At 45.0% G+C, this 19939-nt stretch overlaps 1 protein-coding gene across 1 annotated transcript; it reads right to left on the minus strand.

The window, feature by feature from the left end:
* Window positions 1–314: 314 nt before the first annotated feature.
* LOC119393757 (ankyrin repeat and SOCS box protein 1-like) lies at window positions 315–9625 on the minus strand. Its single transcript, XM_037660891.2, has 5 exons — window positions 9324–9625; window positions 6469–6689; window positions 4434–4619; window positions 1143–1305; window positions 315–520 (listed from the first exon to the last, which is right to left on the minus strand). Exons 1-5 carry the CDS (start codon window positions 9496–9498, stop codon window positions 351–353), a joined length of 915 nt encoding a protein of 304 aa, XP_037516819.1. The 5' UTR covers window positions 9499–9625; the 3' UTR covers window positions 315–350.
* Between the last annotated feature and the right edge of the window lie 10314 nt (window positions 9626–19939).

Raw genomic sequence — 19939 nt, forward strand, 5'->3', positions numbered from 1 at the left:
ATTCGACCAAATCACTATTCGCTTCGGTTTCGCTTCGAACCTCAATTTCAATATTCGCCCATCCCTAAAATTTTGCACACACGTGCAGAGCATGGAGTACTCAAGTGGGGCATGAAGTTGAAACACCCAGTTTTCAATCAGTCGGGGGTAGCTGGACGACAGCTTTCCGATTTCTATGGAGAGCTGCCGCCAGCACCAGACACCCTCCTCCTTTGGAAGAAACAGAAAAGGTTAATGCGGTTCTATTTTTAATTGACGGCAACATTAGCTAAAGTGAAACTATCCCAAACAGCAACAACATGGAGACAGAGGACTGAAAGCATGAAAATACTTTATTTGCAAGTCTTGGTTTATTCGTGGACGGCTATCAGCTCACATGCATTAGGAATCAAGTCCGTGTATATAAGAAAACTGTACACATACACGGGGACGGGCAACGTTTTGAGGTACTTGAGCCTCTGCTTTCCAATGGCTCTTCGTATGGCAACCCTGCACATGGACTGTAGTGACTGTGGCTTGTCTGTAAAAATGATGAAAAGTTGCCCATGAACAACTAGTTCAAATCTGTGTATTAAACTGTGCTCCGAAAAAAGAGACGTATATACAACACCAGCTTGAGCATATGTACAAGTACAGGCACTGTGCCCGTCCCGGCCACAGGTACACACTCAATAACTAAACTAACAAAAGAAATAGAGGCAAAGATGTAAGCATCCACAAAGTTCAACCAATAACTAACACCTAGGTTTATCTATAACGCCAAACCACGCACAATGTTTAGCCTTATGTAGACTCGTCTTGGAAGGGCTAATTAACAAATAGCAGCAATAGACTGAGAGGAGGGTGGACATCTGAACAAAGAGAACAGAAGGAATGGCACTGCACTCGTGCATGTAGAAACCTAAATTGTCATAGGCACACAAATCTTTTTAACATCAACAACATTCTTTTTAAAACGTTTAATTTTACTTCTGTTACCTCAACTAACTGCCACACTAGGTTTGAAAGTGAAGTATAAAGATTGTAAAATGTTTACAGCGTATAAAGCCAATGGGCCTTCCCATTGGACATAAAACGCAGTCCCCATTCCTGGCTTCACAATCCACGTGCATTGACATTTTAGGCCGGTAAATGCCACCTACCTATCAGCTGCTGGAAAAGCAGCTTGCAGGGGCCGTCCTGGGGCAGTTGTGTGGCCAACTGTCCACGGACATCACGCTGCCAAAGGTGGCCTCCAAATTCGGAAAAGAGGACCGCAAAGCGACTTGGGCAGCGATGCTTCACCAGAACATGAGCTAAGGAGACCTAAGCCATAACCATGCAGATGGAAGTCAGTTTGGAAGTTGGATCCTACAACTAAAAGCAGCACTCGCCCTGCTTCTACAAACAGCATTAGATGTTCCAAGCTCATAGAAGTAATCTTAGGCAACTACCAACACATTTTCAAAGATGTACAAGCCCTCACAACACTTTTCTCACATGCGAGAAGGATAACAGTTAGTGAGAACAAAGGTTGAATAATGCTCGAAGATAGGTTGGTGCGTTATTAAAGCTGATCTGAAATGGTGGGCACGATGACAAGATTATTGGGACTTCATGGCATGGAGTAAAATCTGCTGGCATCGTGTGGCAACATGGCTTGTCTTAATGATGCGGCTCGTAGAAAAATTAAAAGGTGCTGCAAGCATTTCTTACGACTGTGCCTGATATGGCAGCTACAGCAATCACAGGAATGCAGTGAGTCAGTGTGTGCAATGACACTAAAGCACCACAAAGCAAAGTGCCAGAGTACATTCTAAATGTGCGCATCAAGGAGATGACCAAGGACTGTTATACCTCTACAACTTACGAATGTTTACCGTTTTTTGTTGTCGCTTTTCCATTTTTTTTTTCTTTCTAGGACTGCATATTCCTGCCATTTTATTCTAAAATGCCTACTTTTTTAGATTTTGCTTATGAATGTTGTATTTTCACCACTATTTTAATGTTTTTGCATTTGAAGTTATTCGACTTTTCACTGAAACAGACGATGGCCAATATTTCATGGTCTGTTTTTTTTTTCTTTTTTTTTAATTTATAGATTACTAACTTATGGAACCAATGTGCAATAGCAACCAATTTTGCCATCATTATGTGTATACTGTCTGAACAAACACAGGATAAACATTAATTAGTCATGCAGATTTTTCTTAGTGCACCCATAGCCCTGAAGAATGACTTGCTTGACTAGTTGATCATAACTAAGGGAGAGATAAATATGTGGAAAAAAAAAAAGAACAACACAAGAGACACGTAAGTGAAACATTAAACAAGATTAGACTGACCAGTTAATTTTTGAGAAGTTTTTTGTCGTTCATTTCACTGCCATATTTTTATTACCGGCAGCTAAAATAATGGTCACAGCTTCTCTTTGAATTGCGTGCAATAACTTCAACACTATTTATTGAAGCCCTTTATCGTGTTTTGCCAACATAGGCAAGATAAAATTTCCTGGCACTTGCTGTGGTAAGTCTCTGGCTCCCTAAGAACACTATTCAATTCATCTTTACCCATAAAGAGTTATGTAGGCTCCAGCCAGGGTTGCCAATGGTGGCTACTTTTCACCAAATTGGCGAATTTGAGAGGCCCGTGGCGACCTAAAATTATGAATGGCGACATGGCGAATTTTTGGCGATTTTCAGCTTAGGTCTCCACTGAGTTATGCATCCTAAGCTCAGTGCCTTCCCAACGAATGAGCGGCACTATTCTCTGTATTTTTCTGGGTTTTGAGGTGCACATTACGCGCCGTTCTGTATGTCCGACCTGTAACTCGTGTGTATCTCCTCAATTCATCTAGATGCTTCTAACTCAATTCATCTAGATTCATCTAGATGCTTCAAAGCTTCGCTAAAGTTTCGCTTCTGAAGGGGCTAGATGACGGGTTGGTCGTGTGTTCCGGCCATTTGTTCCGCCAAAGCTCCAACTATTCTGAATAGCTTGGCGACCTATTCACCGCTGCAGTATCCCCTAATTGAGCACTTATAGCGAAGATGGGCGGATACGCGGGTGTTCGTGCAATAAAACATTATTTATTCAGGCATTTTCTACTGTTCTCGGTGAGCGTGTGCAATGAAAACAATTGCTATATAACATTTTACAATGTCTATCTGTTCAATTATAACGCACTGGATTGACGCGGGTAGATATATGTGATTATATATGAAAGGGACAGTGGTGTCCGGTATCATATTAGTTCACACTGAAAGGTATAAGACTCACTAATGAACGATGCCTGTAAGAATTCTGTCTTACTACTTTCAATAAACCTGTTAATCCTTTTTTTTCATATGAGGGGATGTAAAGCTGTCTACAAACAACGCCTTCGCGGCTTTCGCCCAAGGTTTACCACACTTTTACCTTTGAAACAAGCGGGCAGGGATGGAAGGATATCATGAGCGTTTTATCCTTTCATACTTGCGCCTCCGCGCACATCTTGCGGCTAGTCGGAGAACCAGGTGCACCAAGCACTCCCATGGTGAAGAGGCGATGCGCCTGGCATTTAGAAATGTCAAGATACTTTAAGGGCTTTGAATGGCACTGTATTCTACGGGGCTATACATCAGTGAAAATTCCTATTACTAGGATACGCCGCACACATCTAGAATGGCGACTTTTTTGGCGAAATTTCTAAAAAATGGCGACTTTTGGCAACTTTCTGCTCGTTGTTTGGCGACATTTACTCGAAAGTCAGTGGCAACCTTGGCTCCAGCAGTGGCCGTCAAAGTCATGACGTCACGGCGAATCATTTCAGGAATGGCAAGGCAGTGTCCCCACCTGTACTTTCTTTCGGCGCGTTTTCTCGCTTACTAAGAATCTTGTCACGTAAAGAGTGTTGCTTTTGGCATTATGAAAGGGTAACTTACAATTAGAAGAATAGTTATTTTTATCTTTAGTGTCTCTTCAAGGTGATAGGTCATTGGTTCTAGTGAGTCATGACAATTAGAGTCATTAAATATCTGCTTATTGCAAAGTTGGATACGTTGCATTTCTGCATAAACAGATAAGATGTGCAAGTCATTGCCTGCAACGAACGAAAGAAACAAAATGATTGAGGTGTGCATTTCTTGTTATACGCAAGCCAAGAGAAATGAAAAATGTATTCCTTAGCCATTACTGCTGTTAATGGCGTGTCAAACATTCTGTCAAATGTGGTAGTGTGTTTACGAAGAGTCATCATATTCTAAAATACACAACGCACTGCAAGTTAATTTAATATAAATAGATTATGGAGGAAGTTGACTTCAGCCAAAGCTAAATGTCTTAAGTTTTTTCTTTGCCATCGCTCGCAACAACTGGCAGGAACAAATTGCGTAACCAAATATGCACATGTCATCTGAAGGGAATATGAACAAATCTAGGGAAACAACTAGGTGAATCAAACAAGGCAACTGCACCTGCGCGTGCACAATTGAAGGCACAGAACCCGAAATGTGACGCAGGTCTGGCTCTGCGCCGTTGAGAAGTAGGCAGCTGTAGCAAAGGAAATGGTGGTAGGTGGCACTGGTATGAAGAGGAAGCCCCGGTGTGCAGCCCAGAAGCCGGTGCTCGATCTCAGTTTCAGCACCACTTGCCAGCAACAGCTGCAAGAGGCAAGCGTACATGTGTCTGCAGTGACATACAGGATCCATCTCCCGAGGACAAAACAAAGCAAAGACCCTGCATTTGCATATGAAAAAGTGATAACAGCTGTTAACAAAAAAGGTACATCACTGGAGTGGAGCCAGTGCTTCTACGAGTTAAGTTTTAAAAACAGTGGCTCTGGAGAAGCCCCTTGTTTAACAAGTGTTGACCACCTAAGTCTATAATACCAGTGTCACATGGTACACTTCTGATCGCGAGCAAGCAAGATCTGGATCGACATTCTCAACCACAATTGGCTGCTTTCCGCAGCTAGCAAAAATAAGCCAATCGCACACCAAAGTGCACTGTGTGACAACTATATAATATTCTGTATGCCTGCGTTTTATACAAAGGCTGAAGTTAAGCTTCTTCACAGAAAGGTACACACTGATCTTATGAAAACAAACATGAATACAAACAGCATTGATGTAGCCCCTCATTTAAAAGCAATGTATTTTGACCGAAGTCCTCACATATGAACAAACAATATATGTGATGAGGCATATAGCAGTGTTTTATGCTCAAACTCAGGAGAACAGGAATTCCCACAATTGAGCACATCTGCTCAGATGACTGCCACTACCAAAGCCTAATGAGCATAGAAGATAACAGTGATGCCAATTTTGAGCAATTAACAGCAGTCGGACAAGTGACGTGGCTGCAGCCAACGTTTTGACAAGGGGTGCACTTATCTTCATCAAGGACCACAACTTATTTCCTTGGCAGCATTTCTATAGCTCACTTCGTCTCACCTTTTATGGGGGAAAGGTAGGTAAGCTACGTGCATAAACGTTGCCAATGGACCATTTGCAAAAATCTGCAAGGCGGCTTTACTGCAAGGTTGTTTTCCAACCAAAAACTCTCCGTCCCAGACTGGTTTTCTCGCTCATTGTACTTTTACCGCTCCCAATTCCAGTGAAGGCACGCGAGTACGACAAAACCCTCAGCCTTCGCTAGGTGGACAAGGCAGCCGTCGTTCGTAAGAAAAAAAAAAGGGGGAGGGGGGAGCGGGTAGAGAAGCAAAAACAGAATGAGCGAGAAAAGCAGTCGGGGTTTGAGAGTTTTTGGTTGGAAAACAACCTTGCAGGAAAGCCGCCTTGCAGATTTTTGCAAATGGTCAATTAAGTCTTAGGAGAGATATGGCTAGTTGGTTTGCATGGCTTGCCCTAAGCATGGCCTACTACCGAATATTATTGAACGGAACACAAGAACAAAGGACGGGGATGCACATGAAGCACTGCACTTTCAAATGAAGAGCATCAAAAATACAAGAAGCTCAAGTACAAAAACAAAACTGCCAGTTTTTAGCTTAACTGTTTCATTTTTCTTGTTAAGTTCTTGTTTTCTCAGTAAACTTCGTTTCAAAGTGTAGCAAATAATGTGTGTCTGCCTCTGTCACGGTGTTTCTTTCAGTGCTGCTACTTAAAACCTGCGCTTACAAGTCCCCTTGTCAAAGATATTGGCAAACTATATGTTCCATCAATATTCTCATTCCTCATAGATGTTTGCAGTGTAATATATGGGCACCACCACTAACCAGAGAGTGATACGTAGCTCCCGCTGGCCAGCCTGATGTCATTGACATATTGGCTGCAGGGGCATGAAGAGAATGAGCCCCTTGCAAGCATCCTCCCTTCTAGTCTGTCCACTCAAGACTGGAGCAGATGCATGTGTCGCATTTGTACCTTGTCGGGCCACGACTCAATTTTGCTTCTTCTGTCCACTAGGTTATGCGTTCTGGCGCTGCAGTCGCATGGAAAACCCTATGAAGCACTGAGAATTGGAAAGAGGCGAGAAGTAGTGCATTACCTTCACACCATCCAAGTATCCACTCTGTGCTGCGCAGTGCAGTGGAGTGCTTCGATTCCCATCAGACCCATTTGGATTTGCCCCGGCTTCGAGAAGTGCCTTAACACAACTCGAGAACTCCTTCCGAATGGCAACAAAGAGGGGTGTTTGTGCCTTGACATCAGGTAGATCCACAGCTGCACCATGCTTCAGAAGGTAACGTACGACGACGCTGTGACCACCTGGATTGTGAGCAATATATATATATATACTATGATGCAGTATATGTACAGTCAACTACAAAAGTTTACGAATCACGCAAGCGCGTGGCCGAGAGCCTCTTCGCAACATTTCCGCTATGTCAGTGGCGATCAACAGCAGCACTGTGCCCAAGACGCATCCCTCCCTTAGTCGACGGCCTTTCTTGCTGGGCACAAACACTTTCCACCTTTCGTTTAAAAGATGCGCTCTTCAGCAGCTGCTGTGGCTATGTGCTGCTGTCTCGAGAGCAGTCTATCAGCATAACTGTCATCGATCATAATCTTTCTAACAAAGTGATACCTACCTAACGACACAACATTCAAGGCACGCCGTGATCACTTTGATTTTGCTATCAAAGTAGGAGTGTGACGGTCATACTGCAGATAAGTACTTCGCGTGAAAACTACGAACTGACAATGCACTGCATGGCAGTAGAAAATTGAAAGGCTTGTGAAAAACTTATTTCCTGCCTAGTGCTGCGGTCGACGGTAGGCGACGCACCGCTAGGCGGCGTGGACAGGCAGTTTAGCATTTGCTCACGTGGTCCGTAAACTTTTGTGGTTGACTGTGCATGTACACATATATTTATCCCTTTCTAGTCAACTGTGAAACAGACCTTCTGGCCATCCTTTTTTTTAAATAATTCACATAGAATACCGAATGCTCATAATTCCCTTCATACAATATACACTGCTGCTATATTTTTGACACTATTGGGCATGTGAACAAATGAAATTGCAAAAGTGAGAAGGGTAATTTAGAGCACATAATTTGTGCATTCTTCAGCACGTAGCTTGCATGATCATAGGTCGGCAAACTCACTCATGAGCGACTCACTCACACTCACTCAGACTCAGATCGGGCCGTGAGTCTGAGTGAGTAATATTTTGGTGAGCTTGAGTCCAAGTGAGTCCGGTTGTGGAAAATTTAGCGAGTCCGAGTCCAAGTGGGTCCGGTTGAGGAAAATATTGGCGAGTCTGAGTCAGAGTGAGCCCTAACCACAAAATTTATTTCTTGAGTGAGTCCGAGTGAGCTCCACTTTTTATTGCCGACCTATGGTCCTATCTACTCATCTTCAGCAATACTATCAGCCTTATAGCGGCTTACGTTTATACTCAAGTCTATTCACACATATCTCAATGCACTTACGTTCATGCGCCACCTCAATATTTATTGATCAGAGGTATGAGTTAGGGGGGAGGGTGCCATGACCTACCCCCGCAAACACTTTCACGGGAAGTTCTTGATAAAAATATCTCGTTTGAGTCACGTATTTCATGAAAATGTCCTTACTGGATTGAAACTGATAATTTGTATTTTAAAAGAGATCAAAAGGCATATCGTAGAGCACCGATTATGTGAGATATTGGTGTTAAAGGGCATTGTCACCATGATAGAAAAAGCTAATTTTACACTAACGGACTCATGAGTCGACTCACTCAGACTCAGGTCAAGCCGTGAGTCCGAGTGAGTCCGGCTGGGTAATATGTTGGCGAGTCCGAGTACGAGTGAGTCCATATGAAAAAAAAACAGTTTAGCAAGTCTGAGTCTAAGTGAGTCCAGTTGAGGAGAATTTTGGTGAGTGAGTCCGAGCATCATATATTTCATGAGTGCGTCTGAGTGAGCCCCAATTTATTTGCCGACCTATGCGCATGATACATTTTTTTACAGCTCAAGAGTCGGCACAGAGTTGTGCATCCACTACATCCCTCCCATGCTACCTTGCCCAAGGCATTTTTTATATTTATTCAATTTATTTGTGACTATATTATTTTTCTGTTTCGGTTGGCAGGCTCAGGCTGTCATATGGAATGGTCCCCGTTTTGCCTAGCATGCCACTGAGCGCTGCAGACTCGAACACAACTGAAATTCAATTATAGATTATGGTCAAATTGCATGCCTTTGGTTTGATAAGAAATGCTTTGCATTTGATGAAGCCGCGGCCTGACATCGCAGATGTGTGCTGCAGTACGCGCTGCATGTGGGACATGATATGTGGGTACAGCATGCAGAACCGTTAACTTAATTACTGCAGTTTAGCATACGCAAGAGCAAGCACGTTGAAGCTTTGTTATAATACATCTCGCTTTTAAAGGGCCCCTAATCATCTCCGATAATTTTTTAACATTTCAAGTAAACGTGCGCATCGACGTCAGAATGCCGTCACGATCAACAATGCCAAACGCGGCAGCGCAGCACGTACGAGCCGCGGGCACGCGAAAAATTCCAAGAAACAATCCTTCCTTCCCTCCGGACCTTTCATTCATTGGCCGTGACGTCAATATTCGCGTCTGATCATGTCATCGATCCACAAAACGAACCTGTTTGCATGAAGGTACGCGCGCTCACCGCTCTTCCTCCTCGCACGGTGAGGGAGGACTCGGCCAGGAGGAGAGACGAACCGCCGAACAGAGCATAGCAAAGGAAAGAGCGAAACGAGCGCCCCTTTTGTATAATCAAACGCGCGTAACTCCGCTATTACGGCACCGTTTCGAAAAACTCTCGCGGCTACGTGTTCGTTGCAGACTCGTGCACAACTGCAACGTACACCACAACTAAATTTCTACTTCTCGGTGGTTTAGGGACCATCCGCTGCGCGCCTTTTGAACATTCACCTGTAACAGCGAGGCGAAGGGGTGTAGCGCCGTACGGTCGCACTCGTCGGTTCAGTTCATCAGGACGGGACTCGAGGAGCTCCGCGAGCTCACTGAGGCGGCCTTCGAAGGCTGCAGCGTGAACGCAGGTGTCTCCGTCATCGCGGTCAATTGCGAATTCTGCTATGTCGACCATCAGATTCGCCGTTTCGCTTTGGTGGCCGACCAAATTCGGAATGACCTGCACGCGCTTTTCGTGCCCGTTGCTGGCGAACTCAAACCACGGCGCCGTCGCTCGGAACGTGGAAACCGAAAATAGAAACTTGATACTCGTTCGTTTAAGCTATGATCAAACAGAAAATGTAGATTTACGGGAATTGGGGCGCATGCCTGCGTGTACTGATATGAAGCTCTTTCGATAAGTATATCGCGCTACGTTTGTACACGTGCTATTGCGCGCGCCCTTAACCATGTTCTTTTTATTCTCTCAATCATTGTCAATCGCATATTTTGAAAATTTTACCGCGAAAATCGCTCTCGGGAGTGACGCAAGGCCATCACCATTCCTGGCGAAACCGTGATTGAACAACGAGTTAATTAGATGTGCTAGTAATATGCCATTAATACCTTCTACAATTAATACAGCAAAAAAAAAGATTGCACCCTTACCCCCTTACCGTATGCGAGAGCTAGGATCCTAGCCTGTGGAAATGATGAAAGAGCGCGCGATAAATATATACGGATATGTGCTCAATAAAATTTTCTGCAGCGCGAGATGGCTCATACTTGCAGGGGAAAATGGTTGTGCGCGAACTAGACGACGCAGAAGACACGGACGAGCGCTCGTCGTCCTTGCCTTGCGCGCAAGCGTGCGCACGGGAGATAGGGGCAGGGGGGAGGGGTATTCGTACTCGTGGGAAACCCACGCGTGCTCGTGTGAAAAGCCTGTTCATGTGTACCGAACATTGAGGCTCAGATATGTGGTCCGGGCGATGCAGGCCATGTAGACAGTCACGTGAAATATGACATGCAGCCGAAATGCAATGAAGGGGAGAACGATCGCGAATGCAGTGATTATGCGAGCAAGAAAGTTGCGAGGAGACGTATAGTGTCATCTGTCGCATAAATCATGAACTAATGAAAGCGTTAACTGTCGAGTCCACTGTTCCATGCATTTGGGTGGCGTGTAGCCTTGTCAAAATAAAACCAGGCTCGTTACTATGGGTGACAGATGTTTTAACGCAATAGCTATAGTGCCCACACTTGAAGAAAAGAAAGCCATCTGTGTAAAAAATAGGCAGAAATTAGTGCTTCTTTTTACTAACTTATTTCAAAAAAAGCTTCGTTAAAATGGTTTTGGTTCCAAGTTAGTTTGGTTTGGTTAATTCAGGTTGACAACAATCTTTATTGAACCTGATGAGTACCTGCCGGGGAATGCAAATTTTTTTCTTAGATTGGCAACTGCATAAAATTGGGTTTCGTTATACTGAGTTTTAACTGTATTATTACACTGTAGTAAAGTCTTGCCTTGATACCATCTAAAGCAGTTTCCAACACACAAGAAATGTTCAGGACAGGTGCTGAGACTTCTCTAGTATTAGCAAGGCTTGACTCATTCTAAAAAGACAGGGCCAACAGGGCGTGCAAACACCGACACAAGAAAAAAATAACGACCCCACAAACGCCGACTAACAACTGAAGAGACGCACAACGGTGGAAAAGAAAGAAGGCACAAAAACTTATCTGCGCATGCTTAACTTGCACAAAGATGAAATCAAATGCCTTAACATTTATTTATTTTCACGTAGACTCCCACGCGTGCTCAATTGATAGGTTCGCCAATTGCATGGGCATGCACAGATAAGTTTTCGTGCCTTCCTTCTCGTCTTTGTAGAATGAATACTTACCAACAAGCTCAGCTCTCTGTTATTCCAAAACTTGACATCATTACAGTGTACTAACCATATGCAATGCTCTCTTCAGGTAAAAAACTGGAATAAATGCAGGAGACAAGAGTGAAGTTGTAAGGAATAAGTAGAGAGCATAGGCATGCACAGGGTTCCCCATCAGGGTGGGGGGAAAAGGTTAATCGCAGCGCCCCCCAGCCCTACTAAGTCAATGTACGGGGCAGATTTCGCGACCCCCCCCCCCCTTAGGTGATTCGGGGGGGCGGCCACCCTCCTTGGCCCCCCTGTGCGCACGCCTATGGTAGAGAGAAAAAGAGACAAGATGCACTGACGGGTGAGAAGTGAAATGAACTATAGGACAAGGCATGAACAAACAGAATACATGCAAACTCACACGGTGTGTTGTTTCTAAAATGGAAAGTTTGCTGCATTAACACTAATCTACAACAGAAAGCAGGTCGCACTGCGGACTTTAGACTGCACTGGTCCCTAAATCCAAGGGTTTTCAAGGACAGAATACAATTCCAGGGCCTTCAAGGGCCTTCAAAACGTACTTTTCAAATTCAAGGGTTTTTAAGGTCTTCAAGGACCTGTACGAACCCTGCATGATGATTTGATAAAGAAAGAATACCATCTTCACTGATGACTACAAACTGGTGGCATAGAAAAATCATGAAATGAACTAAGGACAGAGAAGGGGTAATCACTTCAAGAGTGAAAACAAACGAGGAAGCTTTTTTAAAAAGTTCAGCAGAATGGGCATCATCCAGCTGGTCACCATTAGGATTTGTAAAAGATGAATCAGGAAGTGAATATGGGTTTATTACGCTCCAAAATCTTCGGAGGTTATTAGAGCATGGCGGGCAGGACGTCACTGTAAAACTTACACTGGGTGGCTTTCAGCTTACTCTTGTAATCCTTATCACTTTTACTGCAGGATTCCCACTTAGTTAATAAAGGCTGTTAGCAATTGCCAGCCTATACAAATGCTTTTTTCTTTTTATTGGCTCTTCGAAAGTGCACTCTTAGTGCACCTAATTGTAATAACCGGTATCTATCGTACAATGAAGTTAGTTAGGGTAGTTTTGAACAGCATCCAGTTCTGTTCAATGGAACAGAAGGAACATTCAGCTAAAAACCGCTCAGAAAAAGTTTAATTCAAGATTAATTTGATCAAAATTAGAACCTACTGTTCGCGTAGTCTTTGTAATGAGCTAAGTACGGTGGAAGTCTAAAAAAGTCTGTAGAAAAGCGTGTGCAACCTCATCACTTGCCGAGACAGATAAAGCGTCCCAATTGATACCTTCAAATTTAAAATCTCCAAACATAACTAGTGCGGAATTTGAAAAGTGCGTATACACACGTCAGCCAGGAGGTGATAAAATTCATCAGTAAACGTATGGAGAGCTGGGTGAGTCGTCTTTTGTGCGCGCCGAAATGTTTCCAAGAATGTCATCAGTAAACCTTTCACATAGGTCAAGTGGCACTTGTACTGTCCTTCATGTCCATGTGTTTTTGTCGTGCCACTGTTAAAACTTCATTTATGGACTAACTAGCCTAGGAGAGCATTTTTCTAATCTTTTGTCTGTGTTATGTAACACTGCCCAGGAACAACTCTGAGGTGGCAAACACTTGCCCAGCTTTTAGTGATTAGGCGCTAAGTGTGATTTCTTATTGGTTTCTGTACCATGAAATCCCGAGCAAGTGCCCCCTTCCTGTTTTTGAGAGATTTGATATATGTGCCAATGACCGAGCAAGTGCCCTCTACCCTCCCCTCTCGACATTTTCTTTTCCAACCTGTTCTCCGCTACAGAATCCTGCAGCAGCGGTTCCTAGGAACCTAAGTTCTGAGAGTCTATAGATATGTGCACGATTTATTAGTACTTTTACACTGTGGTGCCTCGGGGTTGCATTCTGAGTTGTCACATATTGTCGGAACCTTTGAAGAACATCTTTCCCCCCTTTGTCATAACATATAAAATTTCACACGAGGATTCCCCCCAATTCAGTAAAAACAGTAAATTTATGCATATTCAATAAAGCATTTCATTAGAAGCACAGGTGTGCGTTCGGCTTAGAAGCTCTTCCATCGCCATCTTGAATTTTGTCCATGACCGAGCAAGCGCCCCCCTCTAAATCTTGTCCAATTATCTTTCACCGTAGAGGGGGCGCTTGCTCGGGATTTTACGGTATGTATATTTCTATATCTTGCCAAGAGCTTCCAATAATTTTCAGGGTGAAAGGCAGCAGACACACAGGGATTAAGGCACTTGTGTCACATCAGTTTAGAATTTGGTGGATCATGAATGCGTGGATCCAAACAGAAGGAATGCAGGCATTGCACATGAAGCAAGCAACTGAGCTCCTTGGTCAGACATATGACTGAAGCAATTCCAACCATGCCTTGGGAACCTCAATAAGGATATGTGAGGACTTAGTGGATCATGTTGGTTTTTCGACATATTTGTAGTATTTTTGTAACCTGCTGGAGGTGACTTGGAAAAAGATGCTCTCACAGCGCAATCACTGGCCAGGATTGCCAGGCCAATGCTGACTGTGGTAGCATCACCGCCACCACTGAAATAAATAAATCAGTGTGGTTGTAATGTTTGGTACTGCATTGATAACATTGATGGCATACTGTACAATATGGCTTGAAAGTAAAGTGGTAGTGGATCGGTCATTTCTATCTCATACATGAAGACATATTGGATGAAACCAGCTTCCATTATTTTCTCTTATGTTAATAATAACAAGCTTTATTTGTATTTGGGAAGGGTTTGCCCATGCATACAGAGCTGCAATGGACATGGACAGCACTGCCCATACCAGTACATGGTTCACAAGCCCTACCCAGGAAAAATTTCTGCACTGTAATGTGCCAAGAAAAAAGGTAACGAGGCGCCTGTTCGAAGAGCTGCTGCAAGCATTTTTAACATATGGGGTTCTACTTGCACACATATTCTAGTGATACTTAGTGGAAGTGCAACAGAACGTCGTAGCCATGACGAAATGTGTGACCCTGGGCACGAAGGAGGTCAAGGCAATTTGCTTGGTGGTTCAGGTGTGACAACCCAGTCCAATGGCCAGGGCGAAACAACATGGCCAAAAATCCAGATTTGTTAAAAAGAAGTAAGCGGACCATCTGTTTCTCAGGGTGTATGCATTTTAATATCAGGTGCAAGGGAAGAGGTAGCGCAGAAATTTAATGTGGCATTAAATAATACAGTAATATGACTCTTTGTTCAGCTCTTTTATATAAAGTGATTGAATAATGTGCCGTCTGCGACACAAGTTGGACAAGTTTCTCCTAGGCACATACTGGGCTGATCTTCCTGCAGGACCACCTCCTTTGGTTTTGGATATTTGATGATTCTCACAGAATTGTTTCCCTAAGAATGCGCATGAAGGAGGCGGGGGAGCAGCCGCCCTCCTTAATCACCTAGGGTCTGCCCCATATGTGCTTACTCAGTCGCACCTATCCCGTCATTGTTTAAAGAGCAGGGTGATGGCCAGGCAGGTATTTTAAGATAATGGCAGCCGAAGGCCCCTAATGATGCATTCGAAAAACTGTTCACTTCCCATCTTTTCTTCAGGAAAGCCAGGAACAAGAGGCAGGCCATTGACGTCATTGCTTAATCTTCTTTTTTGCATCCATGCAATGAAAGTTTGTCCCCTTCCCCACTCCTAGTGGGGAACCCTGCGCACGCCTTGATTGGTTAATTTCTGTTTCGCACTTTCTTAGCGAGACGTACGAGATAAATCAGCATCAGTTTCTGCTCTGATGACAGCAAGACGCACTGCAGCAGACGTGGTATCAGAACTGCGTCACTGGACGTATAGATTTCAAGAACAACTTGTGGTGCATGATGTACTGCCTTAATTTGACACCAAACCACTTATTTCGTCTCAGTCTATCGAAGAAATATTCGGGCGACGTTGCGATGACCACCCCGTTTAGAGGCCCGTTCACACAGCGGCACGATGCCATCGACCTCGGTTCTCGCAGTATAGTGATGTTCGCAAAATAGTGAGAACCGTGAAGCAGCACAGCGTATAGGTTACTAGCCTCCCGGTGACACGGGCCAACGGGCCAACCACTGGCAAAATAGAGATACTTATCTTTCACATTTTGGCGGTAACATTGCTAACATGACATCATATGCGACGTGTCTGCCCAGGTCACGCGACTTCCGCTTGTGGCCACGTGACGGCGACCGGAAGTTCTACTGCTGCGCGCAGGGTACGAATGGAAAGTTGGGAATGCGACGAGTGCACGCTGTACGAGAACATCATCAGCAGGCGCCGTGTCAACTTCACACGCATGTATTTTCTGCTTCTATTCAGGTGCGTTCGCACCTCTCAAATTTACATGGACGGTGTACATAAAGTGAAGCAAAACGGAAAGGCGAGCTAGTTGGTACTGATTCATAATGGTGTAATAGTAGCGCAAAAAAAGACGAGGACAAGAAAGTGAACACCACAAGCGCTTACTCACAACTGAAAGCTTTATTGCTTGAACAGAAAATATACCTAAACTTGACGATCGACTAATTCCCGCGCATGCGCATCATGGGCAAGGCAAAAGACAAAAACCAGAACAAAAAACACATCACCTTCAACCCTCCGCCCCCCAACAGGCTACCCCCTTTCCTTGAGTAGAATAACTTCCCTCTCCGATATGGCTAAAGAAGGATGGCTAACGCACGTAGACGCCCTCGTGCTAATATGAAAAGCTTCTGCGAGTTCTCGTGTCGTGCGATCGCGGTGTTTGAACAAGACCTCCGTTGCGGGGAATTGCGCTTCGCACCGGCACTCAGCGCAGTGCATGGCCAAGTGCGTTAAGGGTCTCCCCTGCAAGGAAGACTGGTGCTCCCTTAGACGTATGTTCAAACATCGGCCTGTCTGGCCGACGTAGACACGACCACACGACAGAGGGATGCAATAGACGACGTTGGCCCTGCACGACACAAACCTAACTTTGTGGTTCATAGAGCAACCGCGCGTCCCGACGTTGTCAAGCCTGTTGCCGACCATTGAACATAGTCTGCCTAGCTTGTTTCTAGCAGAGAAAACCACCTTCAGCCCAAATCGCTGGGCTGTCTTCTTAAGCCGATGTGAGAGCGCGTGTACGTATGGCATAACAGCCATTTTATCATTTTGATCTGTGTTCTGGCCGCGTGCATCGATACCTTTTACCTGTTTGATGAGGCGCTGGCAGGTGATTTGTATTACCGATATAGGAAAGGCTGCGTTCTTTAGACGTTCCACCTGCTCCTGAAAGCTGCGAAGAGCGAAATGCGCACACGATCTGTTGACAGCGGACTTCAGACACGACATAGCAATGCCGTCCTTCACCAGTTTAGAGTGGAAGGAACGGTAGCTCAAGAGCGGTTTCGTAGACCGGGGTGCATACATCCAGCAGACGCGCTGTGAAGAAAAATGCAGTGATAGGTCGAGGAATTGTAAGGTGTTGTCAAGTGGCACCTCACATGTGAAGTTCAATCCACCGCCCCTGTCTTTAAAAGCTCGGAGTACCACATCAGCATATGATTCGATATGTGCACTTCTCATCAAAACCAAAAAATCGTCGACATACCGAAAAACTTTTATGGCTATGCCCTGCAAATCAATCTGCAAGTCCCTGTCAACCTTGCTCAAATATATGTTGCTAAGCACGGGGGCAACTCGTGACCCTATGCACACACCCGTCTTTTGCACGAACACCTTATCCTTAAAACCCACCACGGTGGCACTTAGGTAGAAGCTTAACAACTCCAAAAAGGGCCCCTACCGTGGTTCCACAGGTATTTCTGAATTCCACTTCATCGTTATCTTCCACAATGCATTCCTTTACACGTTGCATCAATGAGTCATGTGGAAGGGAGTAGAAAAGATCCTCTACGTCAATGCTGATAGCCGTACACGCGGAACACTCAACGGTAGACAAAAATTGAACTACTTCCTCGGAGTTGCGTACAAAAAACGGATCACGGATGGACAAGGAATCTAAGTGTTTCTGCAAAAAGCCTGAAACTGCCAGTTGCCATGTGCCACGTTCAGAAACGATAGAGCGAAAGGGGATTCCTGGTTTGTGTGTTTTAGCTGCGAAAAATAACGTCAACGTCAGCTGCGTAGACCGTTTTATAGCTGCGACCAAACTTTCCAAATTGAGCTCTCTGCACAGGTCAAGTGCTCGTTTTTTGCCTTTCTTTGCTGTCACCTCAGCCTCTTTGAAGTTCTTTGCCACTGCTGCCCATGCTTTCTCAGCGAACGCGGACTCTTCCAGGACCACGAAGTGGCCTTCCTTGTCTGACACAAGTAACCGTGCTCCCTTTGCAGCCAAAGCCGAGGATATTGAGCTTAAGGAGCCTCCCCTCCCGCTCACCGCTCCGGGCCTAGCAACGACATCAATGCACTCTGAAACAAAGTGATCCCTTCGTTCCTCAGTCACAAAACGTGCAACATTCCGCGTCAAGGCTAATCGTTCTACAGTTTTCAAAGGAGTGTCTAGACAGAATTTCGGGCCGAGACCCAGCACTTTTTCCTCACGGTTATCCAAGGGCACATTCCCTAGCACCAGGGGTTTTCCGTCAGCAGGCCTGCACTTCTTGGCGACTTGAAGATTTGGACGGACATTATTCCACAGAAGCTCGGTGAATCTTTCCGTATGGGCAGTCCACTGCAGCTAAAACACACAAACCAGGAATCCCCTTTCGCTCTATCGTTTCTGAACGTGGCACATGGCAACTGGCAGTTTCGGGCTTTTTGCAGAAACACTTAGATTCCTTGTCCATCCGTGATCCGTTTTTTGTACGCAACTCCGAGGAAGTAGTTCAATTTTTGTCTACCGTTGAGTGTTCCGCGTGTACGGCTATCAGCATTGACGTAGAGGATCTTTTCTACTCCCTTCCACATGACTCATTGATGCAACGTGTAAAGGAATGCATTGTGGAAGATAACGATGAAGTGGAATTCAGAAATACCTGTGGAACCACGGTAGGGGCCTTTTTGGAGTTGTTAAGCTTCTACCTAAGTGCCACCGTGGTGGGTTTTAAGGATAAGGTCTTCGTGCAAAAGACGGGTGTGTGCATAGGGTCACGAGTTGCCCCCGTGCTTAGCAACATATATTTGAGCAAGGTTGACAGGGACTTGCAGATTGATTTGCAGGGCATAGCCATAAAAGTTTTTCGGTATGTCGACGATTTTTTGGTTTTGATGAGAAGTGCACATATCGAATCATATGCTGATGTGGTACTCCGAGCTTTTAAAGACAGGGGCGGTGGATTGAACTTCACATGTGAGGTGCCACTTGACAACACCTTACAATTCCTCGACCTATCACTGCATTTTTCTTCACAGCGCGTCTGCTGGATGTATGCACCCCGGTCTACGAAACCGCTCTTGAGCTACCGTTCCTTCCACTCTAAACTGGTGAAGGACGGCATTGCTATGTCGTGTCTGAAGTCCGCTGTCAACAGATCGTGTGCGCATTTCGCTCTTCGCAGCTTTCAGGAGCAGGTGGAACGTCTAAAGAACGCAGCCTTTCCTATATCGGTAATACAAATCACCTGCCAGCGCCTCATCAAACAGATAAAAGGTATCGATGCACGCGGCCAGAACACAGATCGAAATGATAAAATGGCTGTTATGCCATACGTACACGCGCTCTCACATCGGCTTAAGAAGACAGCCCAGCGATTTGGGCTGAAGGTGGTTTTCTCTGCTAGAAACAAGCTAGGCAGACTATGTTCAATGTTCGGCAACAGGCTTGACAACGTCGGGACGCGCGGTTGCTCTATGAACCACAAAGTTAGGTTTGTGTCGTGCAGGGCCAACGTCGTCTATTGCATCCCTCTGTCGTGTGGTCGTGTCTACGTCGGCCAGACAGGCCGATGTTTGAACATACGTCTAAGGGAGCACCAGTCTTCCTTGCAGGGGAGACCCTTAACGCACTTGGCCATGCACTGCGCTGAGTGCCGGTGCGAAGCGCAATTCCCCGCAACGGAGGTCTTGTTCAAACACCGCGATCGCACGACACGAGAACTCGCAGAAGCTTTTCATATTAGCACGAGGGCGTCTACGTGCGTTAGCCATCCTTCTTTAGCCATATCGGAGAGGGAAGTTATTCTACTCAAGGAAAGGGGGTAGCCTGTTGGGGGGCGGAGGGTTGAAGGTGATGTGTTTTTTGTTCTGGTTTTTGTCTTTTGCCTTGCCCATGATGCGCATGCGCGGGAATTAGTCGATCGTCAAGTTTAGGTATATTTTCTGTTCAAGCAATAAAGCTTTCAGTTGTGAGTAAGCGCTTGTGGTGTTCACTTTCTTGTCCTCGTCTTTTTTTGCGCTACTATTACACCATTATGAAGGTGTACATAAAGCGGACGAAAGTAAGGCCGGCACCGTTGGCACCTCACATTCGCCTACTAGAATGCTTTAGTAGTTAATGTAGCTCCTATGAATTCGTGGAATCGGCTGTGAATAATGGTAGGCAAGAAACAGCTCGGTAAGCAGGCAGAGGGTCAGTGTGGCGTGGGTTCTAGGAATAGTAGAGGGGAGTTATTAGTAGAGTTCGCAGATCACAGTAACTTACGGATCGTGAATACCTTCTACTAAAAACAGGAGAACTTCACACTCACACAAGTCACGCAATGTTTATCTACGGTCCGTTGCGATCTTTAGGTTGACCTGTATGGTGCATATGCATCACATTTCAAGGTTTTCACAGTTATA

The sequence above is a fragment of the Rhipicephalus sanguineus genome, chromosome 5 (genome assembly GCF_013339695.2).
Source record: "Rhipicephalus sanguineus isolate Rsan-2018 chromosome 5, BIME_Rsan_1.4, whole genome shotgun sequence".
NCBI lineage: Eukaryota > Metazoa > Arthropoda > Arachnida > Ixodida > Ixodidae > Rhipicephalus > Rhipicephalus sanguineus.